This window comes from Calidris pugnax, unplaced genomic scaffold (assembly GCF_001431845.1).
Source record: "Calidris pugnax isolate Ruff unplaced genomic scaffold, ASM143184v1 scaffold31, whole genome shotgun sequence".
Taxonomy (NCBI): domain Eukaryota; kingdom Metazoa; phylum Chordata; class Aves; order Charadriiformes; family Scolopacidae; genus Calidris; species Calidris pugnax.
Genome location: NW_015090786.1, coordinates 7,199,190 through 7,223,692, shown reverse-complemented (window position 1 = coordinate 7,223,692; position 24,503 = coordinate 7,199,190). Strand labels below are relative to the sequence as shown.

Genomic DNA, 24,503 nt, shown 5'->3' with positions numbered 1-24,503 from the left:
CCGTCCCCGGAGGGTTCGTGTCGGACTCTGAGGTAAATTAAGGCTCGTTAGCCTCGAGCTGAAACACGACGGCTTGAAGACCTGACTGGAAGGAGCAACTGATTTATTAATGGGGAGGGAAAAAAATAAATGTCAGTGCCATCAAATAGGAGAAAACACTCAAAGCCGTGTGAGTGGAAGCAAAAGTCACTCTGGCATGTGAAAAGGAGGCTGAGGGGAGACCTTATTGCTCTCTACAACTGCCTGAAAGGGTAGTTCTCCCAAGTCACAGGCGACAGGACTAGAGGAAATGGCTTCAAGTTGCACCAGGGTAGGTTCAGGTTGGACATGAGGAAAAATTTATACACTGAAAGGGTTATCAAGCATTGGAATTGGCTGCCCAGGGAAGTGGTTGAGGCAGCATCCCTGGGGGTATTCAAAAGACAGGTTGACATGGTGCTGGGGGACATAGTTGAGTGATAGCTTTTTGTTAGAGTTTGGTTGATTGTTGGACTAGATGATGTTGAATGTCCCTTCCAACCTAGATGATTCTATGCAAACCCCAGTAACACTGAGACTTTCCAAGCTCTCCCTGCTGCTTTTCCAGCCCTTTCCCTCAGCCCCACGCCATCCAGCCCCGCTGCTCCCCATGGGCTCTGTGACTGTGCATGGGGACATGGCAGTGGGGAAGGAGGCTGCTCGTCTTCTGCCCAGCCCAGGCTGCCTGTTGAATTGTTTGCAAAGCATCTCCAGCATGAGGAAGTTCAGCAACCAAGTTGGGTTGGGGGTGTGTGTGTATTAGTTTTGTTTTTTAATACGGAATCTCTCCTGCCAGGGAAGCGGTGACCCACTGCTGGATGCAGGTCTGACGGCGTGGTAAGGTGGGCGGCACACGGCGTGGGACTGTGGGGTGAGTCATGGCGATACAGAACATTGGTTTAACATAAAGCATTTTATTATTTCTTCTGCAAGGAGTTCCACTCATACAGTGGTTGTTTTGCACTAGCACTTTGTAGTGTGAGTTGGCTGGGTTATTAGTCTTGCACTGTTCTGCCTTGGTGGGCTGCTTTCCTCTTTGGAAAATGTATTGTCCAGGCCCTTCTCCTCTTTCTTCTTGGTCACACTAAATAGGTGCTGCAGATATGGCACAGCAGAAGATGTTAGATGTTTCCCTGACTGCTCTGTGTGAGGTGGTTTTTTTTTTTTTTTTTTGCTTTTGCTATTCCCACAGAGAAACGCATGTGTCTTGGCCTAAGCTGAATTCTTCTTTTTTCACTTTGTAGAGCAGCACACACTAAATTCACATTAGAAAAGCTAGCAGGTGTATTTTGAAATTTAGGCAAATACAAAAATAACTGATTCTTCTGTCTGAAACACCTGCAAAACTTGACTCTGGAAATTGTAGAAACTCTGGAACCAGACCTTAACAAGTGTGGGTACTTGTTATTTCACCCCAGGTGTGAACGTGTGTATAAGTTCATGTGTGTTTTGGAGGGATATCTACATTTTAATACTTTATTTATTTTCTCAGAGTGATTGTTTTTCCTTGAACTTTTTGAGAGTGATAATTAGGACTCATGATTCAAGAAGCAAAACATCCTTTTTCAACAGCTGAACATCATACTGGGTGTTTCAAAGCACTGTGGCTTCAAGAGCACAGCATCTCTGCCTTGCTGGCTGCTGCTCTGCTATTAGGGTACAGCAACAACTCCAAAATAAATAGGATCAAAATCCAGTTAGAGAAACTTGAAATATTCCCTGCTTTTAGAGATGAATACAGCTTATCAGAGAAAATTATTCCAAGGTCTGAAGCTTCAAGCTGTTGGGCTTCTTTTGGCTGACAGCTCAGTTTTGGAGGAGTGCCAAGCCTAATGCAGGAATACAAGTGGGATGGTGGTGTTAAGAATGAAACTGACTGCACTAAGGAACAAAAGGTGTAAACTGCCCAGAGCTTTGAACATACCCTAGAGCCTTGTAGCTGGAGATGACAGCTCCCAGAGCCAAACCTGGGAAACATAGCACAAATCAAGACACAGTTCTCCCATGGTTTCGTACAGACCAGGGTGCCTGTGCACCACCTCAGTCGTCTTCTCAGGGCAATGCTGTCCACCAGTTTGTCGTGGTATAACTTAGGGTGGCCTTGAGGCCACTCTGTCCTGGGAGCTCTAGGCACAGACCCTCTCCTCCCACACAGGTACATCTCTAATGGACCACAGTCAGGAAGGAGCAATGTCCATTCCTGGGACAATCCCAGAGGTGCTCCACTGGCTTCACGATTACCTGGATGAATGCAATCTGTGGAGCCCATAGCAGATAGGTTTTGCCCACCATGTCAGCATCTGATAATGAGATAATCAGTAGTAAATTATTTCCTACCCAGAATTATTCCAAAGAACATTTATTACTGAGAAGCATACATGTTTTCCCCTTGTTTTACACACTCTTAATCATTAACCTCAATTGTTCGTGCAACATACATGCTTCATCATGATAGGTAAAGCCCCCTTTGCTGATATGCTCACTTTACAGAATGGTCTAATTGCACATGAAAAGATTTCACTGCTGAACAGCTGCTTCAAAGTGTTTGAAATATGAAGGCTGTGAGGTTTTGTTTGGTGCTAGCAGAAGGTGCTAGACTGACAGCACTGCATGGTCCCTGTACGGCACAAGTGGAATAATATAGCTGTCATCCTCAGTATCGCATGCTGTCTTTGTATTGTGCTGGCTTTTATACGTCGATGTAAAAGCGCAAGGATGCTACAGATGTCCCAGAGCTGACCTCTGGAAGGAGACTGTGCACCATAAGGTCTCCAGTGCTGGTTATCAGTAGAGTCCTGCTGACATCGGTGGGAGCTGGGCTAAATGATAGGCCTGACTTCAGCTGGAAGGTGTGCTTGGGGATTGCATGTTTTTTACGTAAGCCTTTTACTGCGCCAGTAATTATTCCTGTTAATTATCTTTCTGGATTCTGATGCTACTGCAAAAAATCTGCTGCATGGTGCATTGCACCCAAAATCTCCTCATTCAGATTTGCCAGCTTGGGAGAATGACACAAACTTTAACACATTTGGCTAGCTCTGAAGGTTGAAGGTTTCAGCTAGCTGTGAGTTATGCTGAGGGAGCATGAGATCAAATCAGGGTGTTAATACTGCTATGTGTCAGTAAAGCTCTCTGCCTAGCCCATCCATAACGCTGGGGGGAGCGCCGTGCTGCTGCTGCTGCTTGGAGGGGGGATGTGTGTGTACCTGGTGGTGATGCCCACTGGAACAGCCTGCGGGCTGGGGAGCTGTCATGGGGGTGTCTCTGTGCACTCTGAAGTCAGGGGAATAGTCTCCTTCTAGAAGGAACAGTGAACTTCTGGAGATGGTCTTTGTTTCACGCAGCAGCACCACCACCTCCAAACTGTGCTGATAGGGAATATCCTGCTGCTGCTTGTGTTATACATGTATTTCCTGGGCTCCGCTCTGTGTCTTTTTGATGATCCCATATGCGTCAGATCAGTGCACAACTTACTGAATTGATTTAGCTTCTTAATTTTTTTGCTCTTCCTCACATTCTTTCTGTGATTGCTTGCTGTCAAAAACAATGCTTGCTCATTCTGCCAATTAACATGCGCTCTTAGGAATAAGCCCTTGTACAGAAGAGAAAATCTATGAAATAACTGATGTAAGTGCTTTGTAAGAAAGCCCCACAATAGCTGGGATTTACCTCCTGACCAAACCTCTGTAAAATTCATGTGCATGAAGTGTGTGTTCATGTGGCTGGTAGAGTGCTCCATAACCCACAGAGGTATCACGTCTGCTTAAGTACTTTGTTAGGTCCCTGACACTGTGTCCCTGGAGAAGAGACTTGGGAGGAAAGCTGCATCTCTTTTGTGGTGGTTGTTTTCAAGGGGAAAATTAAATTTTTCCCAAAGTGTCAGCAGGGCTTATAAAAGATGAGTAGTGATAAAAACTAATGTGTTCTGCCAAGGAGTTCTCAGTTGAATGCAATCTGAGATGAACACTATATAGAAAAACAATCCTAGGAAAATGTCTGCAGCACGTTAGCTGGGTATTGGAGAGGAGCATTTCAGATTTAAAAGTAGCGTCCTTAAAGTTGTTTGTTTTTTTTTCTCTTTTATTTTTGTCACCTAAGTTTTCCTAAAACACTGTAACTTACTTATTTTGGGTGTTGTAAATACAGGCTTCTTGTATGCATCTGCACTTTAACTTGACTTGAGATGAAGGTGATTTCAGGGTTGCTGGGTAGGAGGGAGGCACTCCTCACCCAACGATGAGTAGAGTGGGCGAGTAACAATGGTGGTGGGGGGGAGCCCAGCAATTGTGCACTTCCCAGCGTGTGCTCCCCAGGTGCCACATGGGCTAGGATGAGATCTGGGATCCCTTGAGTGGGGTGAGCTCTCCAGGGCCACGCAGGTGGGCAGGAGTTCATCTGAAGAGCCAACAGCTCTGGGGCCCTCAGAGTTTGTCACTGACGTGGTTAGCAATGCTTGTTCACTGAAAGCTTCTGTCCCACAACTTCTGTACCCTACGAGACCTCTGGAGGATGAAGTGCTGCACCCCCATCATCACCATTTCTTATGAGGGTCTCTTCCTATTAAGCCCAGGGATTCTGAAATCATTCCTGCTACTTTTTTTGACATACACTTGTCTAATGCTGTGCCTTGGAACACATATAACTCAGTGGGAGGGTTCCAGATGACTTTCAGTGGGAGTGATAAGGCCTGTTAATAACTGAAGCTCTGACTCTGTCTTGATTAGTTCTCTATACGCAGATCATAATATTAAAAAGCTGAGGGGGAAGATGAAAGATAATAATTTTGTGGCTGTTTTTCAGTTAGCTTCCATGCTGACAGGTTAGACAGCAATGAAAATACAAACTGCCTTCATTTGTCCCATCTGTTCTCATCCGGTCTGTCACTGTATCCCACGTGAGATACCACACGCTGCAAGTTCTTAGTTCTCAAGACAAAGGAATAAATGTTCTGGAGTGTTGCTCATCTGTTGTTACATGAGCCTACTGAAATATTGATCACATGCTTCACCACCTTCACAGCAAATAAAGGAGGAATTTTCAGTTGGAAGGTATTTCGTGTTGTTGGTATCTGGGAGGCAGATCTTCTGGTGGTGCTGGCTCTCGGCAACAACTTATTGCAGTAGCTTTTAGAAATGCAATTAGAAGGGAACCCATGTAATGGAAAGCAGCATTGTCTCTGAGGCAGAGAGAAGCATTAGGCTAGTCATTGGCCTGATGGAGAAACATCTGGGTTCCAAAGCTGCTTGTTGAGTTCAGTGCTGCTTACTTTAAGGAGGGGTAATCTGCACAAAGAATGGCTAAGAGCATGAAAGCAACTCTTCCAAAGCAATGTAAGGCTGCTGAAATCCCTTAGGTCAAGCAGGGGGAATTCCTATGCATGAAACCAATTGGTTCAGTGGGAATAAGCCTTGCTCCTATTCCCTTGCTTGGCCTTGCTCAGTTGTGGTTAAATGAGGAAAGGGGATGATAATCATCTGATAATCTTGCTGTGAACAGGTGGGAGCCCTGGCTTGTCCTCTTGCCAATGCCAGCTCCAGGGGTGGGTCCAGCATTTGGAGAGAGATGTAAAATGTTCCACAGTCTAAAAGAGGTGCAGTGAATGGCTGTTCAACTGCTGAATGTATCAGGAGAGGACCTGGGACAGTGAGTCTGTTTGCTCATCTCACCTATGTTCCTGACTCAGACTGCCCAGTTACTCACCATGAGAAAGAATAACTTTTCTCAGTAATTAATTAAATATATTAGGAAAGACTTCCCAGTGATAGGATGGAATTTCTGGTTTAGGCTAAAAAGTTAACTAGGTCAACTTACATCAGGGTCTTCAGTTTGATTTGGGAGACCCGTCATGGAGGAGGCTAATGCTCCATGCTGCTGTTCTCTATCCACCTGTGTCCCCCCAGCTGATCACAGCTATTCTGTGTTCTTTGGGTCCCTGAATGCCTGGATTTTGTATCGTGCCACAGCCAAGCCAAATTTAAAACTGTGTGTAGGGAAACCAGCAATCTTGTCCACAACAGTTAATAGGAGACTGCTAATGAAGCCACTGTGCTCAATTACTCTCATTAGATACATGTTATTATAGTTTTCCTGTTCATGTTAATATATATTTTTTTCACCAGACCTTATTCCCTATAATAGCAGCATAACCAGAGCTCCAAGCTGAATATGTTCTTTCAAAGTTACAGGTTGCTACTGCATACTGATATTTGTCATTTTGGTGTTTAGCTCTGTGACTGCACTTTAGGTTAATGCATTGATTAATCCAGACATTAGATAAAAGATAGAGTTTATTTAGGACTGAATATTCATTTTTAAAAGGAATATGTTATTTATTTTCCAAAGTCCATGACATATTGGCTTTGTTACAGGTTTACCCAAAACACCTGAAAAAGTACTGAACTTGAACTAACTACTAAAAGTAGTTAGCCAAGATGCTGTTTCCATAGTGCGACGTTATTATTTGTCACTTCGTAAATTTCTACAGCCACTTAACTCCATTTGAAGTATTTCAAGATCTATTGCTCATTTCTAACTTATCCATAAACCTCTTCCCATCACTCCCAATAAATTACTACTTGGGTTATAGCAAATAAGGTATTTTCATGTCTTCTGTAATGATTTCAGTTGTGCAATTGCCCTGTAGGATATGTTCCATTTTGTCTCTGTCATGTCTGTAACACAGTAACCTGCTATTGCATTAGAAAAAGGTGCATAAATTTTCTAGGAAATACCTAAAGCAGCCTAAGTAGCCATATTTTTTTTTCACATGGGAGAAATAAAGTTACCTGGACAAATGTATTAATTTTACATGAGCTCCTGTATGTTTTTCCCTATGAATAAGTGATGGTTTGGACTAGGGACACCCTCCAAAGTTTGTACTGGTTAACTGGTATCATTATACTGATTTCTGGGGTTATTAGATTCAGTCCTAGCTTTCACGTTTTACAAACTGCCGCGTCTGAGTCAGTGAACAATACCAACGTAGGCTATGCCAGTTTTACTTTACTCAGAGCGTAAGACAAAACGGAATCCATCACAATGGTCGGGAATAAAGCACACACAAACACCAGGGCTTTCTCCTTCAGCTTCGCCACCATGTACCGCGCCTTGGGCGCAGGAGACGTTAAAGCATCTACCATAGCATCGACAACTTCATTGCCATTAGTGCTTCCTTCGCTGAGAATGCTGTTGAAAAAGTTTGCCCGCTCTTGAACATACTCCTTATTGTAAACTGCCTTTTCTTCTTCACTGAGTTCATTCCAAATCTCTTCGGCACTGACTGGTGGCTGGATTTTTGTAGAGCGTGCATAATTTCCTGGCTGAATAATACAGACCTAAAAGTAAGATGTAAAACTTATCAAGATGCAGTCATTCTGAATTCAATTAAATACTATAGTCAGTAAAGCAGATCAAAAGCTTTCTGCAGACAGATTTCTTCCAGAAAATGCTGCTTTGTTGAAATTTTAACCTTGGAAACTTGACTGAAATCAAATATATTCCTGTGAAACATTTAAGATTGCAGAGGTGCTTTACTCTGACTTCCTCATTTCGCTCTGATGTTAATGTTCTTGTTTTGACTACTCAGCATACCTTTACAGAATGCAATAGTGCATCTTTGATTTTTATAGAATGTTTAATGGTATAAATGTTTTGACAATACTGAGACAAAGCATTTCAGTATGACTTTGATGTCTCCAAAGTGGAATACTTCGGATTTCTCACTCAGTGGCAAATCATGCAATTGATAATTTTTTGCCCCAGTTTGGGACCAAAGGAAATGTCAAAAAAATTAGAAGGTCCTGGGGAAAGAATTGCTGTTTTCCCCAAGTAGGTGTAATTAAAAGGAAAATAGGTGTTGTCAGCCAAGTACAGAGTGGATCAAAGGTCCTGGTTTAGATGTCACTGAAGTCATTAGCAAATTTCCATAGATTTCTATGCATGTAGATTTAAATTGAAAGCACACAAATCCTTTGCTGCTCTGCTTGTTTTCTATGGATGTGTTGTTGCTACTGTTCTACTAACTTCTGAGCCTTCTGGGGAATTTCAGAGTAGACTGAGCACTCAAAATATCCATACTTTGTTGGCAGCAGGCTTCCTGTAGGCAGCCCGCTTGCCTGGCCAGAGTTCAGTGCCACAGAGCCATAGCTCCATCTGTTCCTTGCCACCTCTGGGTCACTTTCTCCTGAACGGGCAAAGGGAACAGCAGAACAGGGGAGAGGGACTGGGTATTCTGCAGGCTCTCTGCAGGTTGGTTCTGAGGCAAATGCCAGCCAGGGCCTTGTATACAGTGAGAAACAGAAAAATAACTCTCACAGATATTACGGAAACGTTTGTCAGCCTGGCTCTCTGTATTGTGTGCTGGGGCTATTCCGGGGGTGGGGGAATAATGAAAATCCCAAAACGACCAGAGTAGCTAACCTGTTAAACTAAGCTCTGCCATGCATTTGAGATTATCCTCAGCTAATCAGTTCAAATCCTCATCATGCTGTGTGGTATTAGGATGTGTAAAATCACTTGCATTTTATAGCATTTTACGTTTATCCGAGAGGAGTAGTTAATAGATGCATAGCTGTAATTTCTTCCACCACAAAGCTTATGAACAATGCTGTAAATCTGTGTATGTAAAGAGTACACCGATGTAAATCCTTTAGGGAAGACTTTTGGTGTTTGAGTGTTTCAGCAGTGGAGTGACTCCAAGGAAAAAAGCCTTGTGAAGCTACTTAGTGATCTAAGCTTCAGGTTTGACTATCAGTGTTGCTTAGACAGGGCACTAAGAGCACTCTTAGAGCCTCTTAGGTTAAGAGAATAAAAACATATTCTGCACAATACTGCCTCTTGCAGTGTACGTGGTCCCACAAAAAAGAAGGCGCTTTTAAGCACAGATGTTGTGAGAGAAGAGAGAGAAAGAACCCCTCAGGTAGGTGACAAGCCTTCTTTGTCATGGCACAGTGCTCCATCTGGGCTCTTTGCTCCTGTGGCCACCCCAGATGAAGTTTCTGTTACCTGGTACTGTTAAGAGCTCTTCAAAGAGCATGGCGCTGCTCAGGCAGGCCTGACTCACAAAGTTTCTCCACTGTAGAGGATGTGGAGAGAGGGTGGAAGTTGCAGTGTTGGCACAAAGAGAAGATGTGTTATCCCACAGCTTCTCAGAACTGCAAACATCACCCAGGTCTGCTGTTCTCTGTGATTTCCAGCTGAGTGATTAGCCATAGAGAACCCACCTCCTTCCAAGAGGAAGCTGCACCCATGGATTCAGCTCTGATCTTTATCTTTGTAATTTGGATGCATGAAGCTTACTTAGCACAAGATTATGTATTATTTTCCATACACTTGTTCCCTTGGCCAAAATTTCCACTCTCACACTATTGTCTGCTGCATTGTGCAAGTCCTTTGCTTTTTTTCCTCACAAAAAGATGCGTTTCAGCTCTGTAGGAACTTTCAGGGGTGACACTTCTCTCTTTCTTACATGAAAATCAACGTTAGAAGTAGGAGGGAGTTTCTTGCTGATGTAGCTACTTGCTACATCACTTACCCGAACACCAAACTTCTTCATTTCCAGTCTCAGAGCATCACAGAATTTTTCAATAGCTGCCTTGGTCATAGAATAAATGCCATTTCCCAGAGCAAAATAGGCAATAATGCTGGACATGAAAACAATACGTCCTGGAAAGAGAATAGTGCAAATAACTTCACTCCCAGTCTTTAACATACCTGAGTCTTCTGGACCATGAATAACATGGTATTTAGCATGATGCTGTTGTATTACACAGAGGAGAGGAGCAGGTAATTTTCCCTGCAGTGGATATATGACTACTAATACCATTTTTTTCTGCACTAACGATGTCTCTGCACTGAGACCTGGCTTACAACTGTGCATATAAAGTCAAAATTGGACTGTACACTGATAAGCTTCACCAGAGAAATGTGACTCAACAAAATGTGTGCAGCCTTGCACTGCCTTGCTGTGATTTCCATGATCTGTGCTGCTTTTTTCCCCTGCCAACTGCAGGCATGCATTAAATAGCAGAGATTTCTGATCTGAGGCCCTGCGCTGTGGTTCACCTCCACTGTTTACTTGTAAACTTCTATCACATAGTCATACCATAGAGTAAAAAATGTGTGAATGTGGATATATAAATACCAGAGGTGAGAGAAGATGGCTTCATTGCTAACAATACAGAGAACATAGTTGCATTCCTGTTGCTGTCACAGATGCAGATAACGTCTGGGCCCCAATCTGACCAAATGGTTTAGGCTTGTGGGATATCAAAAGGGCATCATGTGAATGCAGTGAAATCTGTCATTCTGAATTAGGTTCCCTGCCTTCCTACACAGCGTCTGGAATAAATCTTACATACAATAACAGAACAACTACCAGCTGCCTGATCAAGATGCTACCTCAGCTGGCCTGGCCATCTGGAAAAGATATGGGGAAATGCTGCTCCTCTCAGAGTAGGATGCTTAATTCTAGGCTGGAGGACAATACCTTCCTTTACAAGTATTAATCATCTTCAAGTTTTCCTTGGAACAGGCACTGCTCTGAAAATGGCAGTCAGCCCCTCCCTTCAGAACACAGCTACTGGGTGGTGGGATGACCTCTGTCTCCTCTGTCCAGTAGCTGAGTGATTTGGGGCACGAACCCAGAATGTGGGACATGTCATTTAACTTCTCTCTCTGCCTAAGGAAACTGAAACCAGGCTTTCCCAGGAGAATGCTCTAACATCCATAATTCAAGCTTTTCATTTGGAGATGTCACTTGCTGCCTGCAAAAACATGAGCTATAAGCTGTCCTGGCTGTTCCTGCAAGGAAAGAGATAGGAAGCCTAAAACTCTTCTACATAGATGGGACTTGAAAATGCAGTTAATAACGGCAGCATTCACAGCCAGGAGTCAGATGCAAAGCGCTATTTTGAGATAAGGTACTATGTATGTGTACCAGATCCAGACCCACATATTCTAAAAGTTTGTGCATGTGCTTAATATCATGCACACAGTTAGTCTCTTTCACTTCAAAGTAACCCCTTGCAATTCACGAAGTCAGACAAATACCTCTGGTGAATCAGTATCACAGAAAAAAAGTGATGTCTCCTCATGTAGTGGCCACGTAGCACACTCACTGGGTATATGCAATAGCACATGCTTTTACAAAAACATCCAGCTTGCCATATTTAAAGGTTTCTTTTTTCTTGCATCAGAATATCATCAACCAAAGCCAACCAAGCCAGCCGAAGCCAACCGAGCAGAAAGCAGCAGAGTAGCCAAAAAGAGGATGCTTTTATCTTACCAACATTTTGTGGAATAGTGGCATCTGGGGTTCCTGGATGACACCTAGCCCTTACTGTGCTTGATGCTGTACACACAGAGAATAAATCCTCACCTTAAAGAGCTTACAACTTAAATAGACAAGCTAAGCAAAAGGGGGAGAAAGGAAAAGGGTATCTTTCTTTCCCAAACAGAGATGGGGACAAGTAGGGAACAAACTGCAAAGCAACTGAGACATGCTGCCATGCTATAGAGGGCTGCTTGAACCATTCCTTCTCAGAAGAAAGGATAAAGCCCATGCATATGGAGGTCCATGCAGATGCGTTTATCCCGTTGGATACACATGCATCTCTGTACAGCACTTTTTCACATACTTGAAACGTCCTGCCCAAGGTCATAGAGAGGATCTTGTTAGGCCTGGAACTGGAAGGTGGATGTCTCTAGTTCACCTCTGAAGGGTCATCTTTCCTCCTAATCCTTCCATCCTAATTGCCAAACAGTAAAATAGCAAAGCCTAAATAATGAAGTTAAGCAGAACTTTATTGGATCTTTGTGTTTTCTGATTGTCAGTGCTTACAAAGTCTTTCCTGGGCTTAATGATCTACCATTAGCATTTTTTCTCTCTGTTTTGAGTCAAACACTGAGCGAATTCATTATTTGTAAATACTTTTTTCTATTTATTGCAACAACAGAATCTTTAAGGGTGTTTTTTTCCCCTAGACATTACCCTCTTTCAGGATCAAGTTGCTCTTTCAGGCCACACAGAAGGAGGCTGTCATTTCAGTTCAATGAAAGACAATTAAGGCTTCTTTTATAGATGCTACATTACCCTGATTATAGTAAGCTAATTATTCTACAACTCTAAATAACAGTGGATTAGCATTACCCTTGTATTTCCTTAGAAGGGGTAGAAATGCCAGGGTTGTCCTGATGCTCCCAAGGAGATTCACATCGGCAAATTTTTCATATTTCTCCATAGACAGCCACCCTGTCTCGCCAAATGTTGATATTCCTGCATTGTTGACAAGGCCCCAGAAACCTATGGAAGAAAAATGTCTTAACAAGCATCTTTCACTGAAAAACAACCACCATTAGGTGACAAAACAACACTAGTGATTTGAAACAGCTTTTTAGTTGTGTTATCTTTCTGTCTTTTCTACTTACAAATACAGGTGTGTTTTGTCTAATGATGGAATGTAATCATGGTCATTATCTGCACTATATAAGTCTCAGTACTATTTAATAATCACTCACTTTATAGTCGTCTTAAGTTTTTTATGAATAACATGATCTGGGAGACTACATCTTACTGCCAATGTGGGATGCCATGATATTTTAATTACTTTAATCCCACTGTGTGCTATGAGCAGCTTTCTGAAAATTATATTGAGCAGTCTAAAGACTAAGGGGTAATATTTTCAAAGTGCCTGACTAATTTAGGAGCCTACGTCTTGGCTCCTTTTCCAGGATTTGAGCTTTGATTCCTTCTGAAATCAGCCATAATCAGGTAAAGGGGGGCAGCATTGGTAAGGTAATGACGCGTCAGTAACTACGGTTTGGAGGTTTTTTTGTACTCTTGGACAACTCTATTCCCCACATAACAACAGGTTTTGGTGCTAAGAAGCCTAGGCCCTTGAAATGCAGTGAGATTCCTGTGTTTACAAACAGTAATTTATCAGCAGCAAACCTTGTTCTGACACAACTCTCTGCCAGAAAGTGCAAGGCCTTTAGCCCAAAGCCAGAGAACGTTTTGTGTGAGCCCTGTGCAGTGCTAAGAACATCAGCTGTTGGAAATGCTTTTTCGTTGACGGGGAGAGTGCTCGCAGCTTGGAGCTGACGTGCTGACTTGTTCCTGCCTTCACAGCACACGCTGTAGATGTACGGTAAAGCACTGAGTGACACGGTGCTTTTGAAAAGGTTTCTGTTTCTGTCCGTTAATCCTGACTGAGAATATTTCTAGGCTGACCAGCAGGGTAACTAAGAAGTAGGGTACATAGGGTAGCCTGATTTGCACTGAAATAGCTAAGTTTCCAGCCTAGCTTCGCCAGCCTTGACAATTTGGCTTAAGCTTCTTTTTTTTTTTTTTCCCCCAAGAATTCTTGTATGTGTCTGAGGCAAATGATTGTTTTGTCGCGCCTTCTACAGGATCTCCAAGCCTAGGTTTTTGGTGGGGCAGAGTGGGTAGCAGTGCCTCTCTCCCTTCCTCTGGACACAGGCTATAGGGCACAGGTGTGATGCTGACCCAGCTGCAGCCTCCTGTACCCGTGGTGGCAAAGGTATTCTCGGGAGACCTCCTGCCAAGAGCTCTGAATGCTGGATTTGATTCACAACAATAGTTATAGCTGAAACAGGCATTTTAAAAGATTTTTTAAATTAGTTTCTAAAGCAGACCTCTGTAAGCTTTCATAACATGTATACACTACTTGTATTCTGACCAGTATTCCGATACTACATCATGAAATTGGTGTTTAAACAGAGAGACACAGTTCTTTCAATGATTTTGCAGAGCAAAACACTCAAAATCAGGAATTTACCACAGAGAACTTAGTCTGCCACAGAGAATAAATCATTATTTGGCTCTCTGACACGCAGCGATCCTTGACACTAGACCTTTTTTATAACTTTAGCTGCTTGCTCCTCATACCCTTGAGTTCGTTACAACTTCAGAAATATGGCCATTAAACTTAAGACAACTTATTTTCTTCTTCTTTCTCTAAGCTATGAAATGCAGAATTTAGCTGGCAGGGCTTAAGCTTTATCTCCAGCTCTTTGCCAGCTTTCCCTCATGCACTTCAAAGACTCTAGGTGGTTAGTGGTGAGGCCAGCCTGTGTGTATGTATAAACAGGGAGAGTTCACAGAATAATAGCTCCTTCTTTCTGTGCAGTGGCCAAATCAAAAGTCAAGAGGAGAAAAACTGGCTTCAGTTAAACTGAAACAGGCTTTTCTGAAGGGAAGATTAAGTAAAGCTTAAAAAGAGATTTTGCCCAGGGTCAGCTCAAAACATTTTGTTTGCCCTCAAGTGAAACATACTGTTTCTTAGAACATTTTGGCATTTGTGAATGGGAAACGTGCTGATATTTTCCATAAATGTTCCTGCCACTTTGGTCAGTTGAATCACTTAGGAAAATTCTACCCAAATAATGAACAGTTCATTATCCCCTTATGCCACTTTTTCAGAAAATTTCCAACCTCCTGAGAAACAACCTGCCCAACTATGTACCCAGGGTGCTTGAAGCTGCTTTGGTCTTCCTTTCTTGAAACGTTTGTGGTAAAAATTTAAGCTACGTTTGTGCATACAAAATATACCATATATTTGCTTAGACAAATGCAGCTCAGGTAAGCTGACAAATATAGTCCTTAGATGAAAATCTAGAAGCATAAGGAAGAATTGAGCAGCAGAAGGAGAAAGACATCACATTTCCTCAGAGTGTGCATGCACAGACACATTAGGAGAAAGCAGCTGATGTCTGATCTTCTTTTTTTTTTTTTTTCCCCCAAGAATTCTTGTATGTGTCTGAGGCAAATGATTGTTTTGTCGCGCCTTCTACAGGATCTCCAAGCCTAGGTTTTTGGTGGGGCAGAGTGGGTAGCAGTGCCTCTCTCCCTTCCTCTGGACACAGGCTATAGGGCACAGGTGTGATGCTGACCCAGCTGCAGCCTCCTGTACCCGTGGTGGCAAAGGTATTCTCGGGAGACCTCCTGCCAAGAGCTCTGAATGCTGGATTTGATTCACAACAATAGTTATAGCTGAAACAGGCATTTTAAAAGATTTTTTAAATTAGTTTCTAAAGCAGACCTCTGTAAGCTTTCATAACATGTATACACTACTTGTATTCTGACCAGTATTCCGATACTACATCATGAAATTGGTGTTTAAACAGAGAGACACAGTTCTTTCAATGATTTTGCAGAGCAAAACACTCAAAATCAGGAATTTACCACAGAGAACTTAGTCTGCCACAGAGAATAAATCATTATTTGGCTCTCTGACACGCAGCGATCCTTGACACTAGACCTTTTTTATAACTTTAGCTGCTTGCTCCTCATACCCTTGAGTTCGTTACAACTTCAGAAATATGGCCATTAAACTTAAGACAACTTATTTTCTTCTTCTTTCTCTAAGCTATGAAATGCAGAATTTAGCTGGCAGGGCTTAAGCTTTATCTCCAGCTCTTTGCCAGCTTTCCCTCATGCACTTCAAAGACTCTAGGTGGTTAGTGGTGAGGCCAGCCTGTGTGTATGTATAAACAGGGAGAGTTCACAGAATAATAGCTCCTTCTTTCTGTGCAGTGGCCAAATCAAAAGTCAAGAGGAGAAAAACTGGCTTCAGTTAAACTGAAACAGGCTTTTCTGAAGGGAAGATTAAGTAAAGCTTAAAAAGAGATTTTGCCCAGGGTCAGCTCAAAACATTTTGTTTGCCCTCAAGTGAAACATACTGTTTCTTAGAACATTTTGGCATTTGTGAATGGGAAACGTGCTGATATTTTCCATAAATGTTCCTGCCACTTTGGTCAGTTGAATCACTTAGGAAAATTCTACCCAAATAATGAACAGTTCATTATCCCCTTATGCCACTTTTTCAGAAAATTTCCAACCTCCTGAGAAACAACCTGCCCAACTATGTACCCAGGGTGCTTGAAGCTGCTTTGGTCTTCCTTTCTTGAAACGTTTGTGGTAAAAATTTAAGCTACGTTTGTGCATACAAAATATACCATATATTTGCTTAGACAAATGCAGCTCAGGTAAGCTGACAAATATAGTCCTTAGATGAAAATCTAGAAGCATAAGGAAGAATTGAGCAGCAGAAGGAGAAAGACATCACATTTCCTCAGAGTGTGCATGCACAGACACATTAGGAGAAAGCAGCTGATGTCTGATGTGGAAGGGAAAAATTACTCAGACTGCCAAAACAGAACTCAGTCTAAGCACTCTTTAGGAAGGGGGGTCTTAGGCCATGCTACAGCAGGCAGGGAGTAAATGAACTCGAAAGCAGATCTCTCTGTTGGGAAAATGGATCCTGAGGACAAAGATTAAGAGATATAGCAGGGGATCTAAAGAATCACTTTAGGAAACCTCACTTTAAGATTAGTGAGGCTTTCAGGAGGAGAACACTAGCTCTCAAATAACCTCCCAGATAATTTCTACTTCAAGACATGTTGACAAAAAGGCACATACCCAAAGTCCATATTTAGGCCTAAAAGATGCCTCATGTTTTTCTAGAAACTCTTAAAAAGTCCTCTTCCTATTCAAGTCAATCAAGCTGTGTCCTTGCAAACCCTACACACAGACAGTATCTGAATTCGTCCAGATTTTCCAAACTCAGATGTGTGTTCTTGGTATCACTGGTTTTTGGACTTTATCATCTAAACCTGAGCCCATAAAAAATGAGAGATTCTTTCCTGAAAGATTCCAGTCCAACAGTAAAAGAAACCAGCCAAAGGAAGGAGAATATGATTTGCCATATTCCTATTTAAAAAATGAAGAGAGGGATCAAGCCAATCTGTCTGTGGCAATGCAGGGTGTTCGTGGTAACAGGCCAGCTGAGACTCCTGAGTTTCAGATACGTACCAGCCTTTGCTCAGAATATTATGCTGTGGTTGTCTTCATTGCGAGGATGAGTCTATTTTAATAGGAGGTCTGGACTAAAACATGGTATTGGGGCCTACTGGGTGGATTCCATGAATAGGAAATCTTAATTAAGTGGGGGAGAGTATTTAATAACTTTGGAGTAGGAGGTAGGACTAATATCCTTCTCTTTCAGCTAGCTATATGTCACCCACTCACAAGAGTCAAGGAGAGGAACAGAAACTCCTGTTTTAAACAGAAGCAGTAAATCAGACCAAAAAAAAAGAGGTTTGCTGTAGAGCTTAAGACAGTTGCCAACATACACCAAAGTCCCAGTGTTAATTCGTGTTGGTTTTAATGTACAAAAAGTTTGTTCTTTTTTAAGCAACATAGGACTCTAAATATTTAAAAAGTCATCTTAATGGGTGCACAACCCATAAAAACAAATAAAGAAAGGGATCAGAGCCAGCAGATTTTTGTGGAGGGACAGTTAGTTAGCTCTAGAGAATGAGCTACGTGCCATGGAAATTGATTTGCCATCCTTTTCAAACTGACATAATTTCACAGTCTAGCACAGAACAAGTATTTACAAGCAAACAAACTATGAAGTGTCAGACTGTCCAGCTAGGTGTGTTACCAGTAGTTCAGATTTCTGCTCTTGTCTAACAGAGGGAGAGAAGACGAGGTGAAGCTTGAGTTAGTTATCTCATGGTTACGGCCTAACTAGAAGGTGTATGGAGTACTGTGTTTTATTCCTGAGATTTTATACATTTTTTGTCCATTTTCTACTTAATAGTCTACTTAAAGCAGAAAGACTTTTATCTTTTGGACTTTTATAAGTCTACTTATTCTGGGCCCAGGAAAACACCAGGGCACAATATTCCTCCATGACTTCCCTTGCCACCAGCAACTGCTGAGGAAAGCTGCTTGGACTCATTCTCCCTAGAACCAGGAAATTCTCGTGCTTGTCCATGTGGGTGGTGAACTGAGTCAGTGAGAAAGCATGACCCTCACAACCTGTGGAGTCCACAATTAGTTGGTTAAGTTTTTCACAGGGCAAAAAATACAGCCTTTACAGTGTAGAACTGCAGCCTGCTCAACTTGGGCGTAGGTTTGAAGCAACTAAGATCTGTCAAAGAACAAGATTCAGGAGGCATTTGAGCCCTCTGAGCCCCTGTTCATTGACAGCTTCTTGTCTGGAGAGCGCTGTGTTCCAGACTCTATACTCTTCAGGACAGAAACTCTTACTTTGTCCATAAAACAGGTCTAGAACAAGAGTATGGGATGCTGACTGGGTTTGATAGGTTTATGGAAATACAAGCAGAAACAAAAGCATTCTGCAAGTTTGAAAGGACGAAAATACTGAATAGAGATGTAACAAATGAAAGAAAACAAGTATTTTAATCAACTACAAAAAAAGATTTAAGATAGAGGACAAAATTTTGGCTTATCCATCAGATTAAGGTGACTTGGAAGAGAGCATATCTGCCAGTGCCTGGCATTCAGAAAGTCATGCTTGTCCAAGATGGACAAGAAGCTTGTCCATGGTAAGGATGATACTGTAATCATAAATATTTAATCTTTGTCAGGATTTACTCTGAGCTATTCAAACACAGCATGCAAAAATTAGCATTGTTTAACTGCTTTCTCTGTTTTGGTACATCTTCTGGGGTTTTAGGTTGGAATCCATAGCCTCTGCACACTTACCATTAAATCCAGACATCGCTGAAGTGGTTTCCTTGTGACTATTTTTGGGATGATACAAGAGTGTTTCAGGGATCTGAATTCAGAAGTCCAGCACACTGATGTGATGTACTTTACATCTTTGGTAACCGAGTGAAACTGATTATAGTGAAAATGGCACAAAGTGCAGAGAGGGAACAGTCCCTGAGCAAACACCTAGTGACTGCCAGAGATAGATGCTGCTTCTCAGTTTCTACAGGGAGTTGCTGAATAGAACGATCCTGTTCTGAGGAAGGAGAGACAGACACAACTGCCCAGCAAAAATCGACATAGAGAACACTGCCAGTAACTGTTTTAAAGGTGGATGTTTTCACAGCTTTTAAGTAAGATAATCAATGATCTACTATATCCTTTCAGCACAATCCACTGGATTCCCACATCAGTTTGAATTGTTCATGCAAAAACCAACAGCAGATTTTTTTATCTGTCTGATCCTTATTCAAAACAGTCTACTGGGCTCACCAACTGCTCTTTGCTCTCCTTATTACAAATGTCTGACGTGTACTTGATTTTCAGTGTGGTTAGTCCTCTGCTGTAGGCCACGGATGCTGCTGTCTGTGATCCACTAGGGAAAATGTCCTAAGGCTTCACTACAGAGAGTTCCTTAACTGGTGGGACATTGAGGCCCACACTCCACTGCCCGCCCTTTGGGTAGCAGATAGAATGTTCTGTGCAGTCACACACTCCTTTAATTCTCTAGGTACTTTCAGAACATAAATGCAATTACAGATGGTTCAGAATTCTCTTTCCTAATGAAAAAATTTCATTAAAACCAATCATTGATCCAAATGTAAGAAAATTACAAGTCCTATCTTTGACAAAAGATGGGTTAATACGAGAGCTAACCTTCAGCTGAATCATTAAATTGGAACTGTTTTTATAAAGTTAAAATACCAAAGAAAACAACACATCTATTTTCAGAGGTGCCAAGAAGGAACACTCCTACTTAAGTCTTTTGCTTAAAGACTCTACTTAAGTAGACTATCCTCACAGTTTTGTTACATTTGAGATAAAAATATTTTTACCCATATATTTTATAAATTATGAAGAAGGCTTGTGGCATTCAATCCATTAATACCAGGCATTAAAATAACTCCTTTGTTCCTTTTTATTTAATAAACTTAGGAGGAAGATTACTTGGTAATTGGGAGTTTTCCCAAATGGCGTATGTGCTATCTGGACCTAGAAAATTACATTTTCTTTTCTGCCTTTGCGATGTACCCTCAAAATACTGCAGCAGAAGAGCTGACCGACAATAGAAAAAGGTTTCCTCAAACGTGTGCTGTGTCTGTGCACGCCCAGCCCTGTGTTAGGGGTGTAGGGGCCTGACTGCCAGCCCAGGAGACCCACTGTGTGTGCACAAGCTGTGTGCACGCTGCGTTTCAACACCAGCTGGGCTCAAAGTGTCATTCTGGCCCCTCCAGCAATCCCCGATGTCTCTAGTGGGATTTGCCTTGATCTGAAGGTACCATAAAAAAAACATTGAGGTGCTGGAGCGGGTCCAGAGAAGGGCGACAAAGATGGTGAGGGGTCTGGAGAATAAGTCTTATGAGGAGAGGCTGAGGGAGCTGGGGTTATTCAGCCTGGAGAAGAGGAGGCTGAGGGGAGACCTTATTGCTCTCTACAACTACCTGAAAGGAGGGTGTAGAGAGATGGGGGTCGGTCTCTTTTCTCAAGTCACAGGCGACAGGACAAGAGGAAATGGCCTCAAGTTGCGCCAGGGTAGGTTCAGGCTGGATATTAGGAAAAATTTTTTCACTGAAAGGGTTATCAGACATTGGAATGGGCTTCCCAGGGAGGTGGTTGAGACACCATCCCTGGAGGTGTTCAAAAGACGGGTTGATGTAGTGCTGGGAGGTATGGTTTAGTGATGATGCTCCTTGTTTGTTGGGTGGGTGTCTATTTTTGTCAGTTAGGTTGACGGTTGGACAAGATGATCTTTAAGGTCCCTTCCAACCTAGAAGATTCTGTGATTCTGTATGTCCACACGCCCCTGAGCAGCAAAGATGACTGGCAAGTTAATGCTGAACTGTGGACTCAGAAGTCTACATGACAGCTTGAACACAACCATTGCTTAAGCTGCCAGAATTATAGGATAAATTATCTGTAATCCAGACTTTCAGGTGACCCACTCCCCATCGAGCCTATAAGGGCTTTTCTGAGTCATCTGCGTTGTCTCTGCAGCTTGGGAAGGAGCCTGAGAGGGGAAGGCTCTGCCTCTTAATGAGATAATGGTCATGATCAACCATAAATACACGTACTTAATGAGCAGCATCTAGGCTTCTTCTTTCTTCACTTCTCGTTTCACCCCCTTCCCAAGGTGCTGATGAACCAGGCAGGCAGAGACTTTGCATATCATTATTGTTCTGCCTGCTTTATTCTCTACTTATGTTCCTTGTGTGAGCAGGAGCTGTTTGTAATTCTGAGGGGACCTTACTTCAGAGCCTGAGCGAGCTCTGCACCAGGGGTATCCCCCAGTATAACTGACAAGTTCCCTTTTAAGTGACCCTTCCAGGGACCGGCTTGCCAGACCCCCAGGTGTACAGTGCGGTGGGTGCCCTCTCTGCCTTTCCTGTATTTTTATTCTCACTTTCACAGCCATGCCCAGGAGTACATCCCCTTCCCACCGCCTCCACCGCACACTGGTTCTTCTCTGCTCTCCCTGCGGTTTCCTCCTGTCCAATACCTTGGGGAGAGATGCTGGGACCCCCCACCCACGCTGCGGGGTTTCCTCTTCTGGTGGCAGAGAGGTGACAGTCGCCCATGGGCATGCTGAAGAGGGCAACCCCTTCCCACTGCCGGCATCTTTGAACAGGCCCCAGTTTGTGTGCTGCTCAGCCCAGCACGCCTTTTAATGTAAAGCACTGTCGTTACCCCTGATAGCGGTAATTGCAATTAGCACCACCACTGACGGCGCTCCCTAGCCACAAGCCGTGACAGTCCGGCTGTCCCTTGTCGGGCAGCCCCCTCCAAGCCCCGTTTGGGGGCTCCGTGCCCGCCGGTCCCGCCGCCCCCGGGGCTCAGGCTGGCGGGAGCGGCTCCCGGCCGGTAGCCGAGCGCGGGGCTGGCCCCGCCGCCCCTCTCCCCCCCACACCGGCCGGTCCCGGTCCCGGGGTTGGCCTCACCTCTCTCGGGCAGGTGGCTGAGCACCAGCTCCTTGGCGGCCAGCACGTCGCGGTCGCGGGTGACATCCAGCCGCAGGACGCGCAGGCGGCCGGAGCCCGCCGCCGCCTCCTCCCGCTGCAGCCGCCGGGCCCCGTCGCCGCCGGGGCAGAGGCAGCCGGCGAAGACGGTGAAGCCCAGGCGGTGGAGGCGGAGGGCCAGCAGGTGCCCGAAGCCGCTGTCGCAGCCGGTGATGAGCACGGCCCGCCCGGCCGGCTCCAGCGCCGCCGCCCCGCGCCGCCACAGCCGGGACAGCAGCAGGAGGAGGAGGAGGATGAGGAGGAGGGGGACCGCGGGACACATGCCGCCCGCTCCGCCGCCGCGCCGAGTGGGAGGGAGGGAGGGAGGGAGGCCGCGGGGATCTCCCTGCCCGCCCCGCCATCCCCTCCCTCGGGCAGGCACCGCCCTCACCCCGCTGGTCCCCGGGTCCCCCCCGCGGGAGGGGAGTGGGGCTGACACCCCGGTGAAGGCCCAGGTCTGTAGGGGTCTCTCCCCACCGGGGATGGGGGGGGGCTGTCAGCTGGGTCTGTGCCGCCAAAGGGGGGTGCGTTGTGCTGAAAGGCAGTGCTGGAGTGGCGGCGGGCAGCTCAACCTCCCTGCCCAACTGGGTTCTGTGCGGGCCGGCCGGGACAGCCTGGCCAAAGGGTGTCAAATGAAGGCAGCGGGAGTATTTGTAGGTCCGTGAGATGGGGATTTCTAATGCAGCTACATTATTGTGTTCTAGTTGTTATATGTTATGTTACAGTGTTAAATTGATGTGGGTTTTTTATGGCCCAGGTCTCTGTCTGCTATGTCATACCACGGGTGCCTCTAGACACTCCATGGTGGAGGAAAATGTCTGTTTCTTATAGGTTAAAATGACAGTTACACATCGCTGAACAAAGATCCCCGAGAGCTAAGATTACAGGAGAAATTTGATTAGGCAGTGTTTTCTCTGCCCATTCTTTCATCTGAGAAACTCTCCGAGCAGCGATTGGAATGGATAGTATGTCATATCTACCTCCTCTGAGTAAAATGAAATGGTTGAAAGAACCAGATGCCTTTATTAATTGTGATTTAAAGTTGGCTTGTGAAAAATATAAAGGGGCCAAAGTCATTCACTGACATACACAGAGCAGCAGAGGAAGCAGCAGGACTTAACGGGCACAGGGATGGTCCTAAATATTTGCCTGATTTGCATCACTGTAGCTCCACAGTCCACCTTGTTCACTTTTAGTTGTTTATCTTAAATACCTGCTGTAACTAGTTGTGGCACTGGTGGTGCCATGCTGTCTCCAGAAATGGCACTGCTCCCTGCAATCAGCTATGTTTCATGTTTGCGTGGGGATCCCTTTGCACTGACATAAGTGTTTTGAATGCCATTCTAAGGTGAAAGGGAATTATTATTGTTTAAATCTCTTTTCCATGTGCCGAGGCATTTGTGTGTCTTTATTCTTGTCGGCTGCCATCTGTCTAGATTTACTTTAGTTTTAAATTGTTCAGTGCTCTCTCTTCTGCAATGCTCAGGTCTCCTGTAGGCATGTCACAATAGGACTTTAAGCCTCAAATGGCTTGGAAAAGGAGGTTATGCTTTGCTGCTGGGAGACAAATTAGGAAGTGGAATGGTTAAACCTAAAGAAGATATACAGATACCTGTCCTCACTTGGATTTATTTGATCATGCTCCATCATACTGGGAGATGCTGCCCTTTTTTAGCCTTCAAAAGATCACTCAGTCTTCTGCAACAGTATGAGTCACAAAGCTTTGTCTTTACATTTAAAAAATATTATGCAACCCTCAAAATCATGAGAGTTGATAACAGCCTGTCCTCCAGCCAGCTTCCCTGTCTGGTTCCCTCCAGCATAAAAAGATGGGGAGGGATTCCAGATTCACCTCCTCCGTGCCTCCTACCCACCCCTCCTCTGCGTCTGCCAGCCTCTACTCTCAGCTTTCGTGTCCCGTTAATAACACAAAGATCGCAGGCATTGGCAAGACCATTCTCCTGAAGAATAGTTGGTCACCCAACTAACCTCTGAATCTTCTGCTGTCTCTATTCCAAATAAACTTCAAAAGATATTAAAAATATGGCACACAAATGTGACACACTCCTGTCTGAGAACAGGCGCAGTATGTTGTCAGAGCAACAGAGTAATTTAGTGTGAGAGTTATGGATTAGGACTGGATCCTTCATAGTTAGAAACAACTTCATGAGTACCTAGTCCAGCAAATGAGGCCACTCAGGTCTATAGTGCAGACTATGTGCAGTAGAATTTATTTGTTGCAATGATTTTCCTCTGCATTTATGATATTCTGTTCCGAATTCAAATACCTACATATATTTGTACACACACATACACATGCATATGTGTTAATATTCATATTGAATTTATTACTGTCTGCTTTGTCTGGCTTCTGAAATCCCTTTTTAATTTTTAGAACTCATTGCAAATAAAAACTCTAAATTTTTTATCTCTATCATAATGTGTTCTACCACATGTGTAATTCAAGTCAGTTGTGGTTTTCCAGTAGCAAGTTTAAGCAAAGGTCTGGATTTTACGAAAGGAGGTGAGGAGGCCGGTACTGATGAGGATCTGAACAAGTCTGCACCTGGAACATGCCCAGAGATCTTCCACTCTTCCTCAGAGCCTTTCTGGAAACAGCAATCTGTGAAGCTTATGCTTAAAGCTTTCCTCTAGGTCACCCAGTAAGTTTCACACTGTGAAATAACAAGTTGCTACAGTTAAAAACCAAAGAACAAGCTTTCCAGAGGCAT

At 43.8% G+C, this 24,503-nt stretch overlaps 2 protein-coding genes across 3 annotated transcripts in view; one reads left to right on the top strand and one right to left on the bottom strand.

Annotated features, from left to right (window-relative positions):
* Positions 1–814: 814 nt before the first annotated feature.
* Positions 815–24,503, top strand: part of PAK7 (p21 protein (Cdc42/Rac)-activated kinase 7) — a 173,254-nt gene continuing 149,565 nt past the window's right edge. Inside the window, exon 1 of the mRNA XM_014966404.1 lies at positions 815–889. The gene's annotated coding sequence lies outside the window, so the exon portion shown is untranslated. The remainder of the gene's footprint in view (positions 890–24,503) is intronic.
* LOC106902698 (D-beta-hydroxybutyrate dehydrogenase, mitochondrial-like) lies at positions 6,288–22,072 on the bottom strand. 2 transcript variants are annotated; one of them, XM_014966407.1, is made up of 4 exons: positions 21,715–22,072; positions 12,167–12,319; positions 9,551–9,681; positions 6,288–7,352 (listed from the first exon to the last, which is right to left on the bottom strand). In XM_014966407.1, exons 1-4 carry the CDS (start codon positions 22,052–22,054, stop codon positions 7,005–7,007), a joined length of 972 nt encoding a protein of 323 aa, XP_014821893.1. In that variant the 5' UTR covers positions 22,055–22,072; the 3' UTR covers positions 6,288–7,004. The 2 variants fall into 2 exon arrangements, with proteins under 2 accessions (XP_014821893.1, XP_014821894.1); XM_014966408.1 differs by lacking the exon at positions 12,167–12,319.

Excerpts from the sequence above, each read along its gene's own strand:
- LOC106902698 (XM_014966407.1), bottom strand. The coding sequence starts at position 22,054 with ATGTGTCCCGCGGTCCCCCTCCTCCTCATCCTCCTCCTCCTCCTGCTG. Across the intron at positions 12,320-21,714 it reads CAGCCACCTGCCCGAGAGAG|GTTTCTGGGGCCTTGTCAAC; the intron begins GTGAGGCCAACC and ends TTTCTTCCATAG. Across the intron at positions 9,682-12,166 it reads CCTTCTAAGGAAATACAAGG|GACGTATTGTTTTCATGTCC; the intron begins GTAATGCTAATC and ends TTCTCTTTCCAG.